The sequence below is a fragment of the Takifugu rubripes genome, chromosome 11 (assembly GCF_901000725.2).
Source record: "Takifugu rubripes chromosome 11, fTakRub1.2, whole genome shotgun sequence".
Classification (NCBI taxonomy): Eukaryota; Metazoa; Chordata; class Actinopteri; order Tetraodontiformes; family Tetraodontidae; genus Takifugu; species Takifugu rubripes.
The window spans coordinates 2,922,220-2,941,976 of record NC_042295.1 but is presented as its reverse complement, the minus strand read 5'-3'; the positions used below and the strand labels follow the sequence as shown (position 1 = coordinate 2,941,976).

Below are 19,757 nucleotides of genomic sequence, written 5' to 3'. Positions count from 1 at the left end.
ACACCAACTCACGCTGATAAAAGAAGAAGAAAAAGAAGGGGAAGAAGAAGACGCGCGTCGGCGGAAGCGTTAATAAACGAAACAGCGGTTTTTTAATCGGCCAATGCGACCCTGATTTTCACTCGTTTATCAGCTTTTACCTAATGCATGCAGTACTTGTTATTAATTAGTTAATCCCACCGACATCTGCGCCGTTGTTGTAACATACCCCAAAGCTGTGGCGTTACCGATTAGAGGAAAGTCGCCAAAGTTCGAGCTTCGTGGCTCGAAGAAAAGAGTCATTTTCTCCCAAAAGTCCGCTGGTTTGACCTACAATGGGGCTCCTGAAAAACCTCGTTCCTCCCACCGAGGGAGTGCGACACGAACAGCCCGAGACTACGGTGGAGGTGGACGGCCAGAAGCTGGGCAGCGGCACGCTGTTCGTAGCTGAAGCGTAAGTAATGCACATGGCGCTAGATTACTGTTACAGATGTATTATTCTTATGGATATGAGGCTAAATCAGCAGCCTCAGTTTTTTAGGCTTTGTTTTGAAGCTGCTACACTTTGTCGAATACGCGGCGATCATAGTTGGTTTTAATCATCTCATGATTTGATCAAGCGGGCCTCCGTCGTCAAAACCAATAGAAATAAATGTTGGTTTCTGCTCCTTAGGCATTTGTCGTGGTTCGATGGCTCAGGAATGGGTTTCTCGCTGGAGTATCCCACCATCGGCCTGCACGCCATCTCCAGAGACACCAGCGCTTACCCACAGGAACACCTGTATGTCATGGTCAATGGAAAACTCTCAGGTCAGGCTCAAACCATGCATGAGGATGTATTTATGGAGCCAAATCACGATTATCACCTCCTGAACACTGACAGATGCACGTGTGTTGATGCTTGTCCACATTTCTATCACTTCACCACTGCTGCTAAGCATCATGATTTCATGATTATTGAAACCAATATTATAGTAAAATACGATTTAAGGTCTTTTGAACCTCAGACCCCTTTGAATCTTGCACCAGATCTCCTTTTGGATTCCAGTAGGACCCTAAATTTGCGCATATATCCTTAAGGACCAATATCACTTGAGCTCTCTTTGGTGGTGGAAACTGTTAATTTGTCATTGTTAATAATAATAAAACAGTCCAGAATCTTCATTCATGGATCTTGATAATTAACAAGTCCCCGAGTCTGCTTCCTCTCCAAACCCTTGACTGATTTCTTTGGAGGATTTCTTTGTCTATTTTTTTAAACTATCTTTTGGTGAGAATATATGGAAAAGCATGTGACACATTCCTATTTATTGGAAGAGGCACGCCGTCCGATGTGTCTGAACGCCTGATTTTGTTGCAGAAATATTTAAAATAAATTTTTTTCAGTGGAAAATAACACTCCAGGCTAAGAAATGACCCAAAGCTGATGTTGATGTGTTCTCCTCCCAGATGAGAATGAGGCAGAGATGACGGAAAAAGCAGCCGGGGATGAAGCTGACAGCGGTAACAGCGACGATGACGGCGATGACGATGATGATGACGGGGTGATCACAGAGGTTCGATTTGTGCCGAGCGACAAGGCGGCACGTGAGTGATCCCACTAAAACTGATGACAACCGGATGTTTCACAGAATCCCACTGGGATATTCTCATATTCTGAAAGTATTTTAATTCAGTTTTATAAACTTTGGATGCTTTAAATGGTCAATCACAGTATTGATAAGATTTAATACACATGTAGATGTGTGATGGCTCTGATTTTATTCCATTTTTATGCCTCAGATGAGCAGAGCTCTGCTTTTTTTGCCTTTTACCTGAATGTAAAACTACCTATTGTTGCATATGAATGAGCAGGTACTCTTAAGTTGGATCTGACCATCAGCCACTTTTCCACAGTATGTTGTCTTTAAGAGAACGGAATGGTAGTTGCAAAATGCCTCTCCAGTGGCATAAAGTATTGCACAGTGTCATTTCTTCCAGGTAAATCTGCTGGTGTGAACTCTTTTGGAATTCCTGGGAGTGTTTAGGTTCAGCTGAAGGCTTGACTGGTCCACGCCAACATGTAGATGGCGTTCCGATAAAGGAAATGCACGTGGAAATATTGAAGCAGTCTAGAAGTAAAAAGAAGAGTTCTAAAATGTCCAATGACCCCAAGTGCATCTGGGTGCTGCCAGATTAGTGAAGGAGGCGGTGACGCCACAATGTGTTGACCTCAACCCAGAAGCAAATATGTGGCAGAACTGGAAAACATGTACATGACGTGGGGGGGGGGGGTCGTTCACAGCGCTCAGCTTTAGGTGTGTAAACGCACAAGCACTAATTTCTGTTTCATTGACTCCCGTTAATTTATAGAAATCAGCCTAGTGCTGATGGGCACAGGCAGGGCTGCATGTAATGAACAGAAAATAAAAGACAAAAACCTGTGAAGGAAAAGTGCCCAAACGTGTGTGTTTTTACAGTGGAGTCCATGTTCTCAGCCATGTGCGAGTGCCAGGCCCTTCACCCAGACCCGGAGGATGAAGACTCCGACAATGACTTTGAAGGAGAGGAGTACGACTTGGAGGGGGCCGGTATGGGGAAAACATTCCAACACACACCCAACACAACACACACACACACACGCAACACAACAGTACAAATTTGCTTTGTTTGCATGGAACTTACCTACAGAGTGGTGAACCTTTACCAGCCACCAGGACAACTTTTAATTGTTAATGGAGAGTTATTTGAAACAAATAAGTATTCTGTGTAATTGAGTCATTTGGACAGACAAGGCTGACACTCTTTTCTCTCTATGATCCATCTCCATCCTGTCTGTTTGACATCGGACTGCAGAGGCAGGTAAGATCTGCTACTGGTTTTAAAATAACTCCTGCCTTCATGTAGAGCATCGGCGAACTGCCTCTTACGTGTCCGCAGCATGTTTGTTGTTGCTAAATGTAACTGATTGTGGCAGAAAACATGTTTATAGCTGGGGTGCTAGTTTTAACTGGTGATCAGGCTGCAGCCATATAGTTTGAAAAGGTGTTCTAACATGTTAGGCTTTAGTTGGAACTTCTGACAGTACCAGGGCTGATGGGCAAGAGATTTCTCTTTTGGCGAGTTCAATCAGTTGATTTCCATTAAACGTCCAGTAGGTGGCGTGGTTTTCATCTGCTTCCTCTCCTGCTTGGAGAGAACGTAAAAGTTGCTTTAAAACTCTTCCAGTGAGGCCGAGATATTATATATTGTGTTCTGCTACTTAGAACACGGCCACGGTGACGTACCGACGTTCTACACCTGTGAGGAGGGTCTATCGGCTCTGACGCAGGAGGGCCAGGCCACGCTGGATAGGCTGGAGGGGATGCTGGCGCAGTCGGCGCAGCCCTTTCACATGGCCGGTGTCCGAACGGAAGAAAACAAAGCTGAGTTTGAAGGTTTGTGTCGTCCTCGAATTACGATTTGTCGGTCTTCTCGCAATGATTCCGAAAGTCGAAACACCTTGAGATTTTAGGGCTGTGGCACGTTGAAGGTTGGGAATAGCTTATCGTTGCTGCTGATGATGATATGACCTGTAAGGGTTCTCTAAGAAGGTCGTGCGTGTTCACAGATGGAATGGAGGTCGACGCAGCATCAATGGAACCAGGACAGTTCGAGGATGCAGATGTGGAACACTGGTAAACAAACACAATAGTTGGGCCTTTTAGTTCATTGTCACAGTTGGATCCAAAATCTGCAAATATTAACTCATCATAATGATGGTTTAACATATTAAAATCTAACTTCTAGACTTCCTCTAATAGCTGTTTTATCGTATTCCTGGTGTTCAGCCAGTTTAATCATCTGTCTTTGTGTTTCTTTCTCTCTAGATGGAAATAATCCTGACGCACCAGTTGCATCATGGAACTGAGGAGAAGCTCTGAGCTCTTATCGCCACTCTCACTGTACTTAACTGGTTTCTCTTCTTGGATCTGGTCCTGTTTTAGTCTTTGGAGCACTTCTCATGTTACTGCTGAAGGCTGTCGATTCAGATTACTGGATCCTGTTATTATCGACCAAAACTAGACTTGTTTTGTAAGTAATTAGAGAACTTTGTATGATTGTCAATAAATGCATAGGTTTTGTATGTTTTCCAACCTTTTTTTACACTTCTTATCAAAGCACGGAGGAATCTGCTGACAGGCAAACACACACACACAGGTAATCTGCATTTTTTAGCTTTGTCAATTTATAGTCAAAGTCCGACGGAGTCATTTTAAAAACGATTATTCTTCAGCGTCTCAGCTTTCTGGACGTGCATGCTTCAGTCTCGTGTGCTATTGGACATTAACAACCTTCTAAAAAAACCATTTTAAATATAAATTCACTATACAGTCATATTATGGCAATAAAACCCTTAATTAGACTGTTGGGGCTTGTTTAGTTACGACCAAAGGGGATTTTTTCAGCAGCCATGGTCCCTCTGAGCATTTGAAACTGAAAATGACACAAACGAGTATTTTCAGTTACCCATTTGCTCACTTCACAATCCAATTAAAGAACAACAGTGAAGGTCAAAATAAGGCCTGTTGGAAAAGAAGGTCCAGAAAGGTCTGGCAGACTTGGTTTGTGGTTCCCAACAGAGACATTTCATGAAAAGAACAAATTGATAATGAATCTAAACACATCTGGAGATGGATGACTTAAAGAGGAGCAATGGGAAGGACCCAACATGCTTAAAAATGGGTTTACTGTCCCATTTAGAGCCCTTCTCCTTTTCTGTTATGCTGCAGCCAAAGGTGAAAAGGTGTCAGGTTGCTCCTCTCCCTCCACACAAGGAGGTGTGTGACAGTTTCAGCTGTCCAACAGCTCCCAGCTGATGGGACTCAGCCCTATATGTGCAGCTCCACAGAGGTCCTGAGCCGGGCCAGGAGCAGATTAAAATTGTAAAATGGAATAGATAAAATCATCTTTTGGCTTTTTTTCTTTGCAGATTAGCAACACATGAATAGTATTTGCTCTTTAAAGCCTGAATATTAATAATGAAGCTGATTCTGGGGGAGAAAACAGCTTTCACTGAAGGCTGAAGATAAAAAGTAATAATACATTTGGTGACAATGCAAGTCAAATAAACAAGCAACTATATAGTAAAGAATTGAGTTGTTTTTTTTAAAAACAAATCATGCTACACTTTTCTCATATTTTCGTAAATTTATTCAATTTTTAACTCTTGATAAAATACAATTGAATGGTGGAAAAAGTACAAACAAAGAGATGAAACATTTTCACAGGCGATCAAGTCACAGTAAAGCAACACAAACGTACGTACGTTTGCAGGCAGTTGTGCGTTTTCAGTTTCTACCCTCCTCCAAACATTAGCCAGTCAGCATAAACACAGAACTCTGCTCCCTGCAAATATCGGAGCAACCTGAAAGACATGTTTCCTGCTTGTGCATGCACGAGTGTGCATGTGTGCTCATTTGCAGATGACATTTGTAAAAAAAATAAAATAATCATCTTAAGTGAAAAGAAAACTGGTTTTAGTTCAAGTATTAATGACTGCATCTATTCTGGTCTCCTGGTGATTAAGAAAAGGTTAAAAACCAGTCAAAAATGTTTAATCCGTTAATCTTTTAACTCCCTATGTTCTGTCCCACGACCTGTCCAGCAGAGCAGCCTCTGCTCGCCTCCAGTAATAATAATGTTATACATGAGATAAATGGAAAAAGACCCCTGAATCTTGGTCTAAACTCCTGTTTCTCACCAATTCGGGGTTTGAAACGGAACTAATCCCACTGATTTACAGCAGATTTGTGCAAACCTGGAAAACTGCTGAATACGAGTGTCTAGCTTTAAACAAGCTAAAATCACAAATGTCCAGTAAAAAAAGAAGAACTGTGCACAGGCCACAAAATAGTCTGTAAACTAAATTACAACTTAGACTAAATTAGACTAAATTAGAACTTCACAAGTTGTGCTTTGACGATTAACGCAGCAGGAGGCGTTCAGGCGTCTTAAACATTGAGGTAAACCTGGAGACACCGAATATTGACTCATGTCATCTTCTTCTTCTTCATTGAAGGATGAAGCTGTGGAGGTTTCCTCGTCATCGCCGGGATGATCTGATCACACATCAGCACCGAGGCCATCATGCCTGCACACAAGATCAACGCGGTTTTAATCTACAGGCGCCGCAAGGTGAAGTAAAGTTGCTGCGCAGGTCCGTTTTAACGGATACGTGTGCAGCAATTTGGGCTTCAGATAGTAGAAACCTGTTTCTGCTCGCTCAGGACTTTGACCTTCAGCACAGCAGAGCAGCCAAAAAGCCCTGGACGGGTCTTAAGGGTGCACGTGAAACCGTGATGGCCTCTCACCTATGAGAGGGCTGATCCAGTAGACCAGGCTGTACTCCAGAAAAGTGTTTCCACCGCAGGGGAACTGAATGGAAAAGGCCAGAGCTGGGTTACATACGGCTCCCGTCACTTCTCCACCTAGACACACACACGGCTGTTAGTGAATGTCCAAACACTATATACAGTAAAGTTTCTACAACATTCTACAAGGATATGAAGCATTAAAGTGCTTGAACACTTGTGTTTTGGTCCAAGAGGTGTGTCCATCCTAAATCTTGTTATTTTCTACCCGTGAGGCCCTTCTAGGTCGACCTCTAACCCAATAAGTACCGAGAGATTTGTTTTCCCTCTTATCCAACCATTGGACTTTGATTCGGTCCTGTTTGATCAGATAGCCCCGTATCGTGCACGGCGACAGACATCGTACCTGCGTAGACCACTGCGGTGATGACCGCAGCTACCGCGTGTACGCGGTATTTCTCCTTCAGAAGGCTTAGGTGCGTGATGACCATCTGAACCGCAAAGGCGCACAGAAACTCCACGGCGACAGCGTGGGGCAACGGCGCGTGGATGGGGCTGGCGCACCGGAAGCCGAGCAACTTGTGCCGCACGTGCAGTCCAGACAAACCCAAGCCCCACAGCTGCGGCGCCGCGGCACGCGCGGCGGCCGCAGCGGCGAACTGGCACGCGATCTGCCGCAAGGCGCAAGCGCGCGAAATCCTTCGGTGGTACGCGTTCTCGAGAGTGCCGGAGGGGTTCCCCACGGCCCCGCTTAACGTCAGCCCGTGTACCACCGTCACCAGGTAGGTCAAGGTGAGCGCGAGCCCGGGCGCTATGCCGCCCACTTCCGACAGCAGTTTCAGCTCGTGCGCGCAGCAGCAGAGTTGGAACGTTGACACGAGCTCCACCGCGTACGACGAGAGGCCGGTGCGCGCGAGAGCCTTCGAGGCGACGTTGCGGGTGACGTGGCTCAGCGCGACGATCCCCGCCACCAGCCCCAGCGATACGAGCACGTCTGCGGCCATGGTCGCCCTCCGGCCCCGGTCCCGAGGAGTGGATCCTCCCGGGGCTCCAGCAGCATATGTACGGCGGAAGTTATGCGCCTTTCCCTCCTCTCTCCTCCCTCTCCGTCAGCTGTGCGGAGGAGAAACTTTGTGCATTTTAAAAAATAAAAGCACTTTTATTTTGCAAATGAGTGTGTGGGCTGCTGATACAGTTTTCGGTTTGATCATCTTCATTTTCATAAATAAAGCTGAGCTGTGTTGAGGGTCCAGCGTGCAAATAGTTTGACATTGTTTGTTGAAAGAGCAGTTGGATAATTATAAGTATTTCCGGTGGCTTGTTTTTCTTTTGATTACCCATTAAACTGGTATCTTACATTTAAAAAGAAGTTACTCTTCCGGACTCAGCTGACCCAGATGTTAAGCAGGAAAACAGCAGCTTCTGTTTTTCCACAATTTTGATGGTTTCTGATGTTTCTTGTGTGCTTCGGAGACCATTTTTAACAACAATCTGGGGTGCTTGTGTCATGTTCGATGGTCTGTTACTCTCACTTTTTTTGTCATTGCCTTTTGTTCCTCTTGTTGAACGAAGAGGAATCATAAAAAGAGAGCAATTATATTAAAAAGATGACAGTGAGATTTAATTCTAGTCGAAATGGAACTCAGGGTCTAGCATAATTACATTTATATTACTCCCATGTGTCTGAATGGATAATAAATGATGAAAAACGTGCTTCTTTGCAATATACTTGCCAATTTCTCAATTTAATGAATAACATATTACATAAATATTTAAAAAAAAACTCATGAAAACTAAATGATAAAGCAGAATATTACTTCTTGTTATATTTAATGAAAAATCTATTGCTCAAAGATTCATCAACCCTGCAATTGATTTCAAATGAGAACAAAAGTTGTCTCTTAGAAAACATGGACCAGTTCTATTTTTCAAAAGAGTAGCTGTCTTCACTGATAGTTCCAACTGTCACTTAATGTTGATTAAGAAGAAATAACAGGTATGTTGAGAGAACCAACAACAGGATATCCAGCAAACACATCATGATTGTTGTTTCTAGCAAATCTGATAATCTTAAATAAACATGTATATTAATAAACACGTTGAACCTTGACTTCTGTGCTGTTCTTTGCATCTCTTGTGTGCCCCTGTGCATCTGCCCCAGGCCTCAACGGATCATCCCTGGCTGTCATAGGGGATCTGACCTCACCCATGCTTCTGGTCACCATGGTTACACCATGTGGCACTCCTCCGTTTTGGCTCGATGTCCCATTAAGAATCTAAAATAAGATCCAGGAGCTGCATTTGGTTGACATTAAATATTTTTCAGTGTTATTAACATGATGTGATTTTATGGTTTTTGGGAAGCATCCTGTTATTGGGCCTTCTGAAAGATCGTCTCTGTGAAGCTACAAACTGTGTTTGGGCTGTTCTAGTCAAACGTACTTTCTTATTCAATAAGACAGCAATGAAATTAGATCCGTCATGTGGTCAGACTTAGCTTTAATCCAAGCCACAGTACGACAGCCTTACCATCCTGACCTTAAGATATTTTTAATTTCAGCTCTGAAGTCACACATGTTAAAATCCTGCTGCTTTTGGATGCAATATTAACATCATAATCTACGCATTTGGATAAAGGACACATGAATCATTTTCTATTTGTGCTTTGACTCAAATTAAAATTCTTTGCAGGTTTTTTATTATTACTTTTTTTTTAATAACAAAAAGCTTTATGTTTAGTAAGACTATGATTTTTTTTTTTCTTTCAAGATCTGCAAAACAAATCCTGAACCCCAGCAGGTTACAGCTGAACTGGGTTGTTGAAAATATATTTACATAATACATTACTAATATTCTCTATATATAGTATATAAATTTGCTTATCCGGTTCTTTTCATACACAACTGGTTTGCTCTGTCTCAATTAGTCAAGTTTGCGCCAATTTTAGTTGCAACATTACGTAATTTTACCGTATAATATTACGGACCAACAGCTCCCCCTGCTGGTGTTTACCGGGAGTTACAAGCTGCTGCGACGCACAATCGTTTAAAGGCTCGAATAAGATGATTACACCCGTTTTCGTTTTTATTCATTGAATACTTTTAGTTTATAAGCATTTTCAATAATTCTTTCAAAGCAGCTGCATCTCAAAATCTGGTTTGGTGAAACTCACAACATATATCCACACATACAAATTGCACGTTTATAACAACATGAAAAACAGACTAATTAGGTGTAGGACAAACAAGATTAGAGCAAGCATTTCCAACGTCAAATATTGGCCATAGGACCTAACACTAATGTAGATTTTACATAGTATAATATTTCAGCACTATTTAAAAAAAAAAAAAAAAAGTCCAGCAATCAAATCAAACATTACATTCAATTAATACTACATTCATAAGATACAAATAATTATCTTTGAACCGACACAAAAAAAATGGCAACTGGATAGCAGTTCATGTGGGAAAACTTAAAATACTGCGTATTCTGTGCAAAATGATCTGTGATTAAATAATGCAATCGAATGTATTTCAAGTAAAAACAAATGAAGAAATACACATTAGCATTCAACACAACTGGCTAACTCGACAGAAGATATAAAAGTGGTTTTACAGACAATATATAAAATATGAAGTGACTTATTCAATACCAATCGAGTTTCTGCCAGTGCAGCTGAAGTTTTTGTGCTTGTGGTTGCAAGAGACAACAGTCTCAGAGAGAAACGTCTCAAGAAGACGTTACAAGCAGGACGGAGTGGCGGTCAGGACATTTTCTTATGTCACTGTGGTTTAGAAATTCCATTTCTGTCCATGAAGTCTTTGAGCCTTGTGGGAAAATCGGTCATCACCCCTGTTGCACCTAGGTCAAATGCCCTCTGAAAGTCCTCCTCATCATTAAGCACCCAAATGTAGACCTGGAATCAGACGCGTGCGCAGAAGGGATATCAGTTTCCAGCAAAGACAAGGCCAGAAATGGTGTAAAGGGTTTAAAAGCAGAGTCGTACCTGGATGCCTCGGTCTGTCAGGTGCTTAAACAGAGATTTCCTCATCAGCAAACTGCAGGACAGAAAACAAAACCCTCATCTAAGGAAGTAGTGTAACGTTTGATGCAGCTGTAAACAAGACATATGGATAAAAGTAGACGTTTTTCCCACGTGGCTTACATGTCAGCCAGCCAGATGAGGAGTCGCTGTCTTCTATTTAACCTGTTAGGACCCCGAAGCCTACAGAAAGAATTGTAAAGCGTGTATTAAAATTGTGTAAACACTGGGGTATTTTAAAGAAACAAATACTTTTCCTAATGTGATAAATATCTGTAAATATTGTCAGACTAATGTCAAACTACTCTGGACTCTGATGTACAATAAAGACTAAATTTGTTTGATCACCTTCGGAGTGCAGTCATGCATTTATCTAGTTTACTCTGTTTTTAAGATGGACGGATGTGTATCTACTTGGAGATAATGGAGGGCATGGGGATCTCCAGGAACTGCTCTTTCAGGGGGACAAAGGGCAAGAGGCCAGTGTAGAAGAGCCCCAACAACTGTAAGACCCTGGGAAGGCTGAACAGCACTGGAATACTCGGGTTCTACAAAAGAAAAAGAAAATAGGAGAAGGGACACATCTTTATTGCACCAATAGTTCTAAAACGTCCATAAAAATGAACATAACCTGAACATATATGGATGTTTCGGTTGTGCGTGTAAGACAAACAAACACACCTCTTTGTAACACTTCTTTACAATCTGGTTGTTTGAATTGCCCCAGACAGTCAGATGCTCTCTGTCATACTTAACAACCAGCTCAGAAACCTGTCAGGAAATGGAGTTATTGTCATTATTATATTATGGGATATTTTTAAGATTTAATTCAACGTACTGGACGGGGCGAAAGGGACGCACTTTTTTAATGAGCGTGTCGTTGTTGACTTTGATGTCTATGTTGACAGGAGTGTAAGGAAATGCCTCAAAAACCTCTCTGAGGAGGGGGATGCGGGTGTCCTCTCCCCCCTCGCAGAAACACTCTGCATAGAAAAGCACAGCAGCGTTGGTTCCGACTCACCTACGAATCCTTGCAGCCTCCATCAATAGATCAAAGAAAAGTCAACCGCATGATGCATTGATGATAAAAGTACCTCTCTGAAAGGTTACACCCAGCTTGCACAGATATGAAGGGAGTTCCTGCGGACAAGACAAGATCAGTAAACGTGACTCCGAAAACACGACTCGTGTCACCCGTAAAGCTCGTCCAATGATTTCTGGCGTCACATTTCTGTGAAGTTCCTCAAAAAAAAAGACCTTTTCTTGATCAGTTGACTCAGGCGAAGATACGCGGCGAGTCATGTGACCTGGAGCACATGATCCATCAGCCCCAAGGTGGGAAAGATGAAAGCACAGGTTCCCTCTTTGATTCCAGTCTAATCAGTGTTTTTAAGCTCAAGTTACTTTTATGGTTTCAATATTTGTCCCTTTGTCTGCAGCCAAATCACAGAAGATGATTTGGGAATCACGTCAACGGGCATTTTCTCCATTATCACTCACGGAGTAGGCCAGCTCAGAGACCCGCGTGTCCGTGCCGGTGCACCTCTCCAAGTTGGCGTCGTGTGAAACCACGACCTGTTCGTCTTTGGTCAGGTGGCAGTCCAGCTCCAGCATGTCGGTGCCGAGATCCACGGCGCTGCAGGGAAGGAGGTAAAAGGACGGCTGATGGAGAATGTCCGGCAGGGACGTGTTAAAGAGCAGCGCGTTCACTTCAGTAAAGTCACAGAATTTGCAGTTGACAGTTGAAGGTTCGACTCACAAAGAGTTCCCACTTCACACACATACACACACACTGACCACAGTCATGAGGTCGCGTCACACACACTTGCGCCACGATCCAGAAAAAACAAAGTCGGGTGAAGTTTCAACTCACTGCTTGAAAGCTGCCATGGTATTTTCCAGGTTCTCACCTGCGCCTGCAAAGTAAGACAATCTTAGAGCTGCATCTTCACCGTCGTTGGACCACTTAAGAGTATGAACATGTAGCTCTTGATAGTATGAACATGTAGCTCTTGAGAGTATGAACATGTAGCTCTTGATAGTATGAACATGTAGCTCTTGATAGTATGAACATGTAGCTCTTGATAGTATGAACATGTAGCTCTTGAGAGTATGAACATGTAGCTCTTGAGAGTATGAACATGTAGCTCTTGATAGTATGAACATGTAGCTCTTGATAGTATGAACATGTAGCTCTTGATAGTATGAACATGTAGCTCTTGAGAGTATGAACATGTAGCTCTTGAGAGTATGAACATGTAGCTCTTGATAGTATGAACATGTAGCTCTTGAGAGTATGAACATGTAGCTCTTGAGAGTATGAACATGTAGCTCTTGAGAGTATGAACATGTAGCTCTTGATAGTATGAACATGTAGCTCTTGATAGTATGAACATGTAGCTCTTGAGAGTATGAACATGTAGCTCTTGAGAGTATGAACATGTAGCTCTTGAGAGTATGAACATGTAGCTCTTGAGAGTATGAACATGTAGCTCTTGAGAGTATGAACATGTAGCTCTTGAGAGTATGAACATGTAGCTCTTGAGAGTATGAACATGTAGCTCTTGATAGTATGAACATGTAGCTCTTGAGAGTATGAACATGTAGCTCTTGATAGTATGAACATGTAGCTCTTGATAGTATGAACATGTAGCTCTTGAGAGTATGAACATGTAGCTCTTGATAGTATGAACATGTAGCTCTTGAGAGTATGAACATGTAGCTCTTGATAGTATGAACATGTAGCTCTTGAGAGTATGAACATGTAGCTCTTGAGAGTATGAACATGTAGCTCTTAACATCCCATAGATTCAACTCTGGCATTTTCAATCAAACACAGGGATGCTGTGGCCCTTAAACCAGGTACTGGTGCTTTTGGTCAGCATCTTTGTAAAGCTAGGGAGCAAAGCTAACGTGAAGCTCTCTAAAATCTGGTAAGTGCTGCGCTGACCTTTGACCTGATAGAACATGGCTCCTCGAACCATTCCCGGTGGTGGAAACTACACCGAACCAGCGGCAGCTTGGATTTTGAGCACCTCCGCTTTGCCTCCAGACAGAACCAGACTCAGAACCTGCCCATTTACAGCAGGGACGTCCTTGAGGTCGGGTTTTCTGTCCTACCACCATGGATCCTACTTTCCTTGGTGAAAGCATTCGGCTTGGTACGATAAAAAACCCCGGCTGGATTGTGGCACTCGAGGTCCGGGTGTGGACGCCCCTGTTTTACAGGCTCAGGGAACCTTTGTAGGTGGTTTGAGTTAATTAACTAACCACAGCGTGACACCATGAGTCTCCAAGAGCTACTTTCTGTCCCCATAAAGTGGGTCTGGGGAACTGCGGCCCATGGAAAGGTACCGACGCAAAGTGCACAGTGGTTTGCAGACTTCTGAACCCAATAATTATTGGATGTCAGCGGTAATTCAGAGCCGTTCCCAGCGAGAGGTGGCCTGTGTCAGGGCGGCCAATGCTGAGCTCATGATTCCTCGTGGATCTCATCTCTAGCCACAGCTCATAGGTGTCAGCTTTATGATCCGTCTTCCAAACGCTGTAGTCCTGTCGGTGAGCTTCACTACACCAGTCCGTAATTAATCCTGAATGCATGCAGGGATTTAACAGGAATCGGGTTTACCTGCATTCATGAGCTGTGAGTGGTCACCAAAAGGATAGGATCACTCATACAAGCAGCTGGAATTCATCTTTTCCTCTGGAGGGGTGGTTTATTTAGCCTTAAGAGAGTTTTATATCACAGGGATGCGCCGATTTCCCTGGCAAGACGTGTTGGGTGGTATTTTCAGACCCCCGGAATCTTTAAAAGTATTCATAAGTTACTTTGTATCTCATCAATGGTGCTACAATCTGATTCAAGCTATCAGTTATTTCATATGAAATCTGTGTCTGGACTCATGGAATCATTCTTGCAACACCGAACAAAGTGTCAAGGCCAAAAGGTGGATTTTTGACAGACACTGTCAAAGGAAACCCACTGACCTCCCCGATGGGAGATGTGTCTGCTGATGAAGGTCTCTTTCCTCCTCCGGTGCAGCAGACCGGGGCATTTCAACAGGAGGGCAGAGGTCAGCATGTAACCCGTTACTGTCGACAGGATATACACTGCAACACTCATCTCTGTCTGCTGGAAATACACAAACCCAACACAGCCATTAACCTACAAATGCTGAGCAGGTATTCAATGGCAATTATAGCTCGAAATGTTAGCCAGGCTAAGAATGAACGTCTTACCTTGTTTCGCAATATTGTTGTGTTTAGTGTCAGCATATGGTCGCTTCTATAGAGCAGTGGGAAAAAACGCTGTTATAAAGATAATCCAGCCTTTGAAACAGTTTGCGGTTCACTGCTGAGTGACCGGCTCTGAGTGACCTGTACGCGCATGCGCAGTAGTCAGAACGAGCGACTTCCTGCTTTCAATCTGTTTTCATTGGTCAACTCGTTACACGCGCGCACGCAGATTATATAACGTTTTTACGGCATTAACCTTTTACACAGCAGCGCAATAACAAGTTTACAAAGACGCTAATTACTAAGTATGAAGTAAGGGGATAATGAAACAAAACTCAGCAGGTGACATATAATGCTTATTTGTACAGGGCACAGGTCATTGCCCCTATAGGCTATGCAGCAAAGTCACTAAGTCATAAATTACTTTGTACTTGTAACCAAAAACAATCCAGTGTGACTATTATAACGTCTCAATGCGTTGAAAAAAATATTTTTCCTGCATATTTTCTGGTGTTTAACCTTATCGATAGCGTTTTAATTTTTTTCCTCTTGTAATTTCTGTGTGACAAACATGTGTATCGGGATAACGGACAAAACAAGGTCCTGTTAGTAGAACTTATTTTATATATTAAGAAATGTCAACTCGAAAGACTGATCTCTGATCCCATTAACCCGCCATGTTATTTTTCTATTTCGTTACCACACAATACACACTCCAAGTCACAGTCAAAGTTCAATAAAGTGCAAAGTCACGGTTGAGGGAGACTTTTGTCCTCGTGTCCACGAACCGATCAACCTCTGTATTTAACTGTTTCATCCACTAGCTGTCGCTAATTTGCAGCTGTTCAGCGGGAGCGCCATATGAAGCAAATACTTGCTGCTAGTCACGTTAATAAGAAGGTTAATTGTTTTTTTCCCTTATAGACAAATTGCTGGAGGGATTCATCCTAGACAGGATAATCCATTTCATAAAGTCACCTTTTATAATTATCAAATACCTCCTTTAAAAGCGTTAGCTCAGAAACACCTCCAGTGCTTAAGTGTTGACTTCTGCTACATTTAAGAAGTTGGTTGTTGTGTCTATATTGGCCCTTCACTGAGCTGATGGACTCAGCCTCTGGCCCGAAGGTAGCTGGGATATTTCCAGCTGTGTATCTTATTAGCAATCAACCAATCGTGAATGAAAATGTCCCACAGAACAATGTCCAAGACAAACTGTTGCACATATGTGTCAGTCAAAGTTCACTATATGCAATAAAGTGTGTGTGCAGCTGTGGTACACACACTGAAGAAAATCACTTCCTCTGCTCCGGGACTTTTCTTTGGGAAATGTACCATTGAAACAATATTGATGTGTAAAAAAATAAGCCTGCAAAATGCTGAAGGGTTTATCGCTTCATCTGGAAGAGTGGGACCGTCTTCAAGGCGAGTATGAACAACTTCAGGTCAGTTTTATTTTGCTTGATTATGCAAACAAAGGCTGGTAAGACCTACTCAGATAGAGTAATCACTCTTCTAATCCAGGAGACTCACAGATTATACCTACAGAAACTGGAGGAAATCTCACAACTACAAGACAAATGCTCCTCCTCCATTTCTATTCAGCACGAACGGCTGAAGGAGGTGCACCAAATGGTGAAACGGTAAGTTGCACTGAAATAGGTGACATGGTGCACAATGACATCTGTGTTTGTTAAGAGTGACTGATATTAGTTAGATGCATCTAGGCTATATGTAGCATATATGTTTTTTTTTTAACAGACTTTATTTATGTCGCCCATAAGATGCAACACAGGAGCGTCTGATGAAGATGCTAAAATCCTGGCTCAGATCACAGGAAAAATAAAGGCCACCCCAAGTGCTTTTGTTGAAATGGAAACTTTTCTTCCCAAGAAAAATGGGTAGCGCCCCCAACAAATAAACCTGATCTCATATTGGCAAGTTCAATTTAAATGACTACAAATATATGCAATATTGTGCAATGTTGCAGATTATACCTCCGCCTGATCCTTGGAAATGTGAATGTGACTCTTCTCAGCAAACAGGCTAAGTAATAAAAACTTGAACTTCAGTGCTCTTAATCATTTCTGTAAATAAAACATGACTGTTTGCTCATCTTATTAAATTTTGAAACAAAGACTTGCCTACAAGGATGAGTACGAGAAGTTCAAGCTGTACCTCACCGTCCTCCTGCTGCTGTTGTCCGTTGTATGTTATTTCTTCGTGACCTACAGGTCAGTACCATCATCATCATCACATCATCATCATTATCTTTTCAATCATCTTCATCATCTAGCCACTTTAGCATCATAGCTAGTGATTGCGCAGGTCCTAACGCAGCTCCATATGTCACTGTCTTTAGAGTTCTTGATGCAATCCTCAATTTCCTGCTCTTGTGGTTCTACTGTACTCTAACTGTCAGGGAGAGCATCCTGATTTCCAACGGCTCCAGGTCAGTCACACTCTACCAATCTCATCCTACCAAAATAAGCAAAATCGATAAATGTTAAAAAAAAAGAGAGGAATTAGTCATTATCCAGGTAATTTTGAACTATTTTGAGATAACAATGTATTTGTTTTATAGACAGCTTAACAGAATCACCTTAAATCACATAAACATGTTAAGATATTAGTAAAAATGAGGGTTAAAAATACACAATATAGGAAGAACTATGCACAATAACGCGAATGTGAAAATATAATAATAATGTGTGGGGTAAGAAAGTGGGTTTGGAGATGTAAGGCCTAGCAGCTAGAAGATTTAACTCCAACCGAGCGGATGATGGGATGGAAAGGAAGGGAGCAGGACTGGACTAGAGTTTAGGAGAGGATGAGGGTGTTTCTATGATCTCAGTGGGGTTTGATGAGCAAGATTATGCCAGAGCAGCAGGCAATTAAGGTGTTTGAGGAGTGGACAGAGTTATTAGATCTAAAAAGATAAAAATATTTGCTTATTGAGCGTCATTGATTGATTTTTTATTGTCTTCTATGGCATTGAAAATGCTCAACATGCGGTTTCGGTATCCCATATCTTGTGTTCTGAAACCTAGAATCAAGGGCTGGTGGGTTTTTCATCGCTACATTTCAGCATTTCTGTCTGGCGTCATGCTGACATGGTGAGTGGAGGAGAGGAAACACCCAAGACAGCAACTATGAGAAATGATGTTGCAGTAACCATAGTGATCGCTCTTTTCTTTGACTTTTAAGGCCAGATGGTAGCCAGTACAGGACATTTAGGAACCAGTTCCTGGCCTATTCTTTCTACCAAAGTGAGCTGAGATGATTTTAAATACCCACATTACTCATCTTTGATAAGTTAAAAGCAAATGCTGTTAATATTCATGCTCCAATCCTCTTAGGTTTTGTTCAGTGTTTGCAGTGTTACTATCAGAGCGGCTGTCTCTATAGACTACGATCCCTTGGAGAGAGACACAACTTGGATCTAACCGTGGGTGAGATAAACCGTTCAAATGCACACAACAAAAGCACAATTACAAAGCTAAATATTTACTCCCCATTGGAAAAAGTATCTAAAAGTCACCATTTGGTCAAATTTAAGATGTCATTCACTATTCCTATGGATAGGTAATCACTATTATAAATGTGGAAAATGGCTAAATATCAAGGTGTTGGCCAGAATATTACTCTTGATAATGCAGAATTAAGATGCCCCTGGCATTAAAAAGAGTGAAAAAAACCCCAAAAAACCCATTAAATATTTGACAAGCTGGATTTTAGCCATGTCTGCTTTGCCCAAGGCAAACTGTTCCTAAAGGGAGCAGGCAAAGTGTGGCTCACTAATCTGTGTACTCTGGCTGAGAGAGACAGGTTAAATTTGCCCTGGATAACATCACAGGGGTAACATAAGAGTATTCCAGCATCCCCTGAGTGCTGTAAATTTAAGTAAAACCAGCTAAATTAAAAAAACAAAACAAAGCAAAAGCATAGATGTGTGTGAGAAACTGGGTGTTTTTAAACACAACTCTGATTTCAGAGGGATTTCAGTCATGGATGTGGAAAGGGCTGACATTTCTCTTACCATTCATATTTTTTGGTCACGTGAGTAGACTCATGATTAGTTGCTCAGCTCTCATAGAAATGACTTCTTCTTTTTTTTGCAAGGTAATGGTACGCCTTCAACTTTACACTAATTGGACTTTTTAAATCTTCTTTGGTAGTTCTGGCAGTTTTTCAACAGCCTGTCTCTGTTTAAAATGGCTCGAGACCCCGACTGTAAAGAATGGCAGGTCAGTGCCTTCAGGACGCTCAACTAGTTGAACTTTTAGTGTCATTTGCTGACAGTGTGGTCATTCATTGATGTAGTCACTGAAATGACTTCAATAAGCTTTTATGTTAACTCACAGAGTGCCTTGTGTGTTTTAATTCTAGGTTTTGATGTGCGCCCTCTGTTTTCTTGTCCTATTCATGGGAAACTTCTTCACCACTGTTGCTGTGGTCCACCAGAAGTTCAAGAACGGCAATCAGAGATTAAAACGACTGTAATAACAATGAAATGTATCGTAAATGTTTTTCTCTGAAGTGAAAATCTGTCTTTATTGGTCTCTCCAATGTTATTGTAATTTCACACAGGTAAATACAGAACGATTAAAGACTTCCATGATGGGAGTGAAATATTTTGTGTGTCTAAAATCATTTTGTAGCTTTGATGCTTGAATAAAAAGTTTTTAGAATTACTTACCAACTTTTACCAAGCACTGACTTCTAAGAATGCAAGAAATACAATCTCAAGAAACAAATACAGCCAATCCAAGAGTGATTTCATTACCTTCACTCATCATCACTTAGTTATATTATAGTAGTACCAATCTATAGTATCTACCTTCAGATAAAGCATCATCAATGTCTATCCTCTTAAGTAGTAATTCCTACAACTACATAAATCAGAGTGCTTTAATATATGGTAAGAATTATTTGATATATTTAGAATACATAAATTCAATGTCAATCATGGCCTTGTAAATTTCCAAATGAGTTTTAAAAAATATACCCCCCCCTCACTTCCATTTCATTTCGTAAAGTAAAGATGCACAAATTCTTTAGCTCGACACAGTGTCAGACATAATAACTTCCGCCGAGCCAGCTTTCTTGGTTTTATTACACAATGACCCTTCACATATACAACGGAGATGATTATTTATTTATGGGAG

The 19,757-nt window shown here is 41.8% G+C and overlaps 4 protein-coding genes across 6 annotated transcripts; 2 read left to right on the top strand and 2 right to left on the bottom strand.

Moving 5' to 3' along the window:
• Positions 1-23: 23 nt before the first annotated feature.
• clns1a (chloride channel, nucleotide-sensitive, 1A) lies at positions 24-4,093 on the top strand. The gene is made up of 8 exons (XM_003968237.3): positions 24-433; positions 653-789; positions 1,429-1,566; positions 2,439-2,549; positions 2,815-2,820; positions 3,225-3,395; positions 3,569-3,635; positions 3,828-4,093. Coding segments are annotated over exons 1-8 (750 nt in total). The 5' UTR covers positions 24-314; the 3' UTR covers positions 3,829-4,093.
• Positions 4,094-5,133: 1,040 nt separating this feature from the next.
• Positions 5,134-7,476, bottom strand: aqp11 (aquaporin 11). The gene is made up of 3 exons (XM_003968221.3): positions 6,718-7,476; positions 6,312-6,428; positions 5,134-6,091 (listed from the first exon to the last, which is right to left on the bottom strand). Exons 1-3 carry the CDS (start codon positions 7,313-7,315, stop codon positions 5,991-5,993), a joined length of 816 nt encoding a protein of 271 aa, XP_003968270.2. The 5' UTR covers positions 7,316-7,476; the 3' UTR covers positions 5,134-5,990.
• A 1,878-nt stretch (positions 7,477-9,354) lies between these two features.
• Positions 9,355-14,750, bottom strand: gdpd1 (glycerophosphodiester phosphodiesterase domain containing 1). 3 transcript variants are annotated; one of them, XM_029844132.1, is made up of 11 exons: positions 14,593-14,745; positions 14,341-14,482; positions 12,227-12,269; positions 11,854-11,989; positions 11,448-11,493; positions 11,215-11,336; positions 11,035-11,124; positions 10,768-10,901; positions 10,477-10,536; positions 10,318-10,369; positions 9,355-10,227 (listed from the first exon to the last, which is right to left on the bottom strand). In XM_029844132.1, the coding sequence occupies exons 1-11, from the start codon at positions 14,626-14,628 to the stop codon at positions 10,093-10,095; spliced, it is 996 nt and encodes a 331-aa protein (XP_029699992.1). In that variant the 5' UTR covers positions 14,629-14,745; the 3' UTR covers positions 9,355-10,092. The 3 variants fall into 3 exon arrangements, with proteins under 3 accessions (XP_029699992.1, XP_029699993.1, XP_003968287.2); XM_003968238.3 differs by having other exon boundaries at positions 9,356-10,227; positions 14,341-14,485; positions 14,593-14,750; XM_029844133.1 differs by lacking the exon at positions 14,593-14,745 and having other exon boundaries at positions 13,304-14,479.
• A 439-nt stretch (positions 14,751-15,189) lies between these two features.
• LOC101062766 (transmembrane protein 120A-like) lies at positions 15,190-19,227 on the top strand. Its single transcript, XM_003968239.3, has 12 exons — positions 15,190-16,034; positions 16,114-16,232; positions 16,374-16,490; positions 16,580-16,639; positions 16,728-16,823; positions 16,952-17,041; positions 17,640-17,705; positions 17,797-17,858; positions 17,949-18,041; positions 18,584-18,648; positions 18,768-18,836; positions 18,979-19,227. Exons 1-12 carry the CDS (start codon positions 15,966-15,968, stop codon positions 19,090-19,092), a joined length of 1,020 nt encoding a protein of 339 aa, XP_003968288.2. The 5' UTR covers positions 15,190-15,965; the 3' UTR covers positions 19,093-19,227.
• The last annotated feature ends 530 nt before the right edge of the window (positions 19,228-19,757 follow it).

Excerpts from the sequence above, each read along its gene's own strand:
- aqp11 (XM_003968221.3), bottom strand. The coding sequence starts at position 7,315 with ATGGCCGCAGACGTGCTCGTATCGCTGGGGCTGGTGGCGGGGATCGTC. Across the intron at positions 6,429-6,717 it reads CACCGCAGTGGTCTACGCAG|GTGGAGAAGTGACGGGAGCC; the intron begins GTACGATGTCTG and ends GTGTGTGTCTAG. Across the intron at positions 6,092-6,311 it reads CTGGATCAGCCCTCTCATAG|GCATGATGGCCTCGGTGCTG; the intron begins GTGAGAGGCCAT and ends TCTTGTGTGCAG.
- clns1a (XM_003968237.3), top strand. The coding sequence starts at position 315 with ATGGGGCTCCTGAAAAACCTCGTTCCTCCCACCGAGGGAGTGCGACAC. Across the intron at positions 434-652 it reads ACGCTGTTCGTAGCTGAAGC|GCATTTGTCGTGGTTCGATG; the intron begins GTAAGTAATGCA and ends TCTGCTCCTTAG. Across the intron at positions 790-1,428 it reads GGTCAATGGAAAACTCTCAG|ATGAGAATGAGGCAGAGATG; the intron begins GTCAGGCTCAAA and ends TTCTCCTCCCAG.
- LOC101062766 (XM_003968239.3), top strand. The coding sequence starts at position 15,966 with ATGCTGAAGGGTTTATCGCTTCATCTGGAAGAGTGGGACCGTCTTCAA. Across the intron at positions 16,824-16,951 it reads TATTTCTTCGTGACCTACAG|AGTTCTTGATGCAATCCTCA; the intron begins GTCAGTACCATC and ends CACTGTCTTTAG. Across the intron at positions 17,859-17,948 it reads GGCCTATTCTTTCTACCAAA|GTTTTGTTCAGTGTTTGCAG; the intron begins GTGAGCTGAGAT and ends CAATCCTCTTAG.
- gdpd1 (XM_003968238.3), bottom strand. The coding sequence starts at position 14,628 with ATGCTGACACTAAACACAACAATATTGCGAAACAAG. Across the intron at positions 12,270-14,340 it reads ACACATCTCCCATCGGGGAG|GCGCAGGTGAGAACCTGGAA; the intron begins GTCAGTGGGTTT and ends CTTACTTTGCAG. Across the intron at positions 10,537-10,767 it reads ATGCCCTCCATTATCTCCAA|GCTTCGGGGTCCTAACAGGT; the intron begins GTAGATACACAT and ends TTCTTTCTGTAG.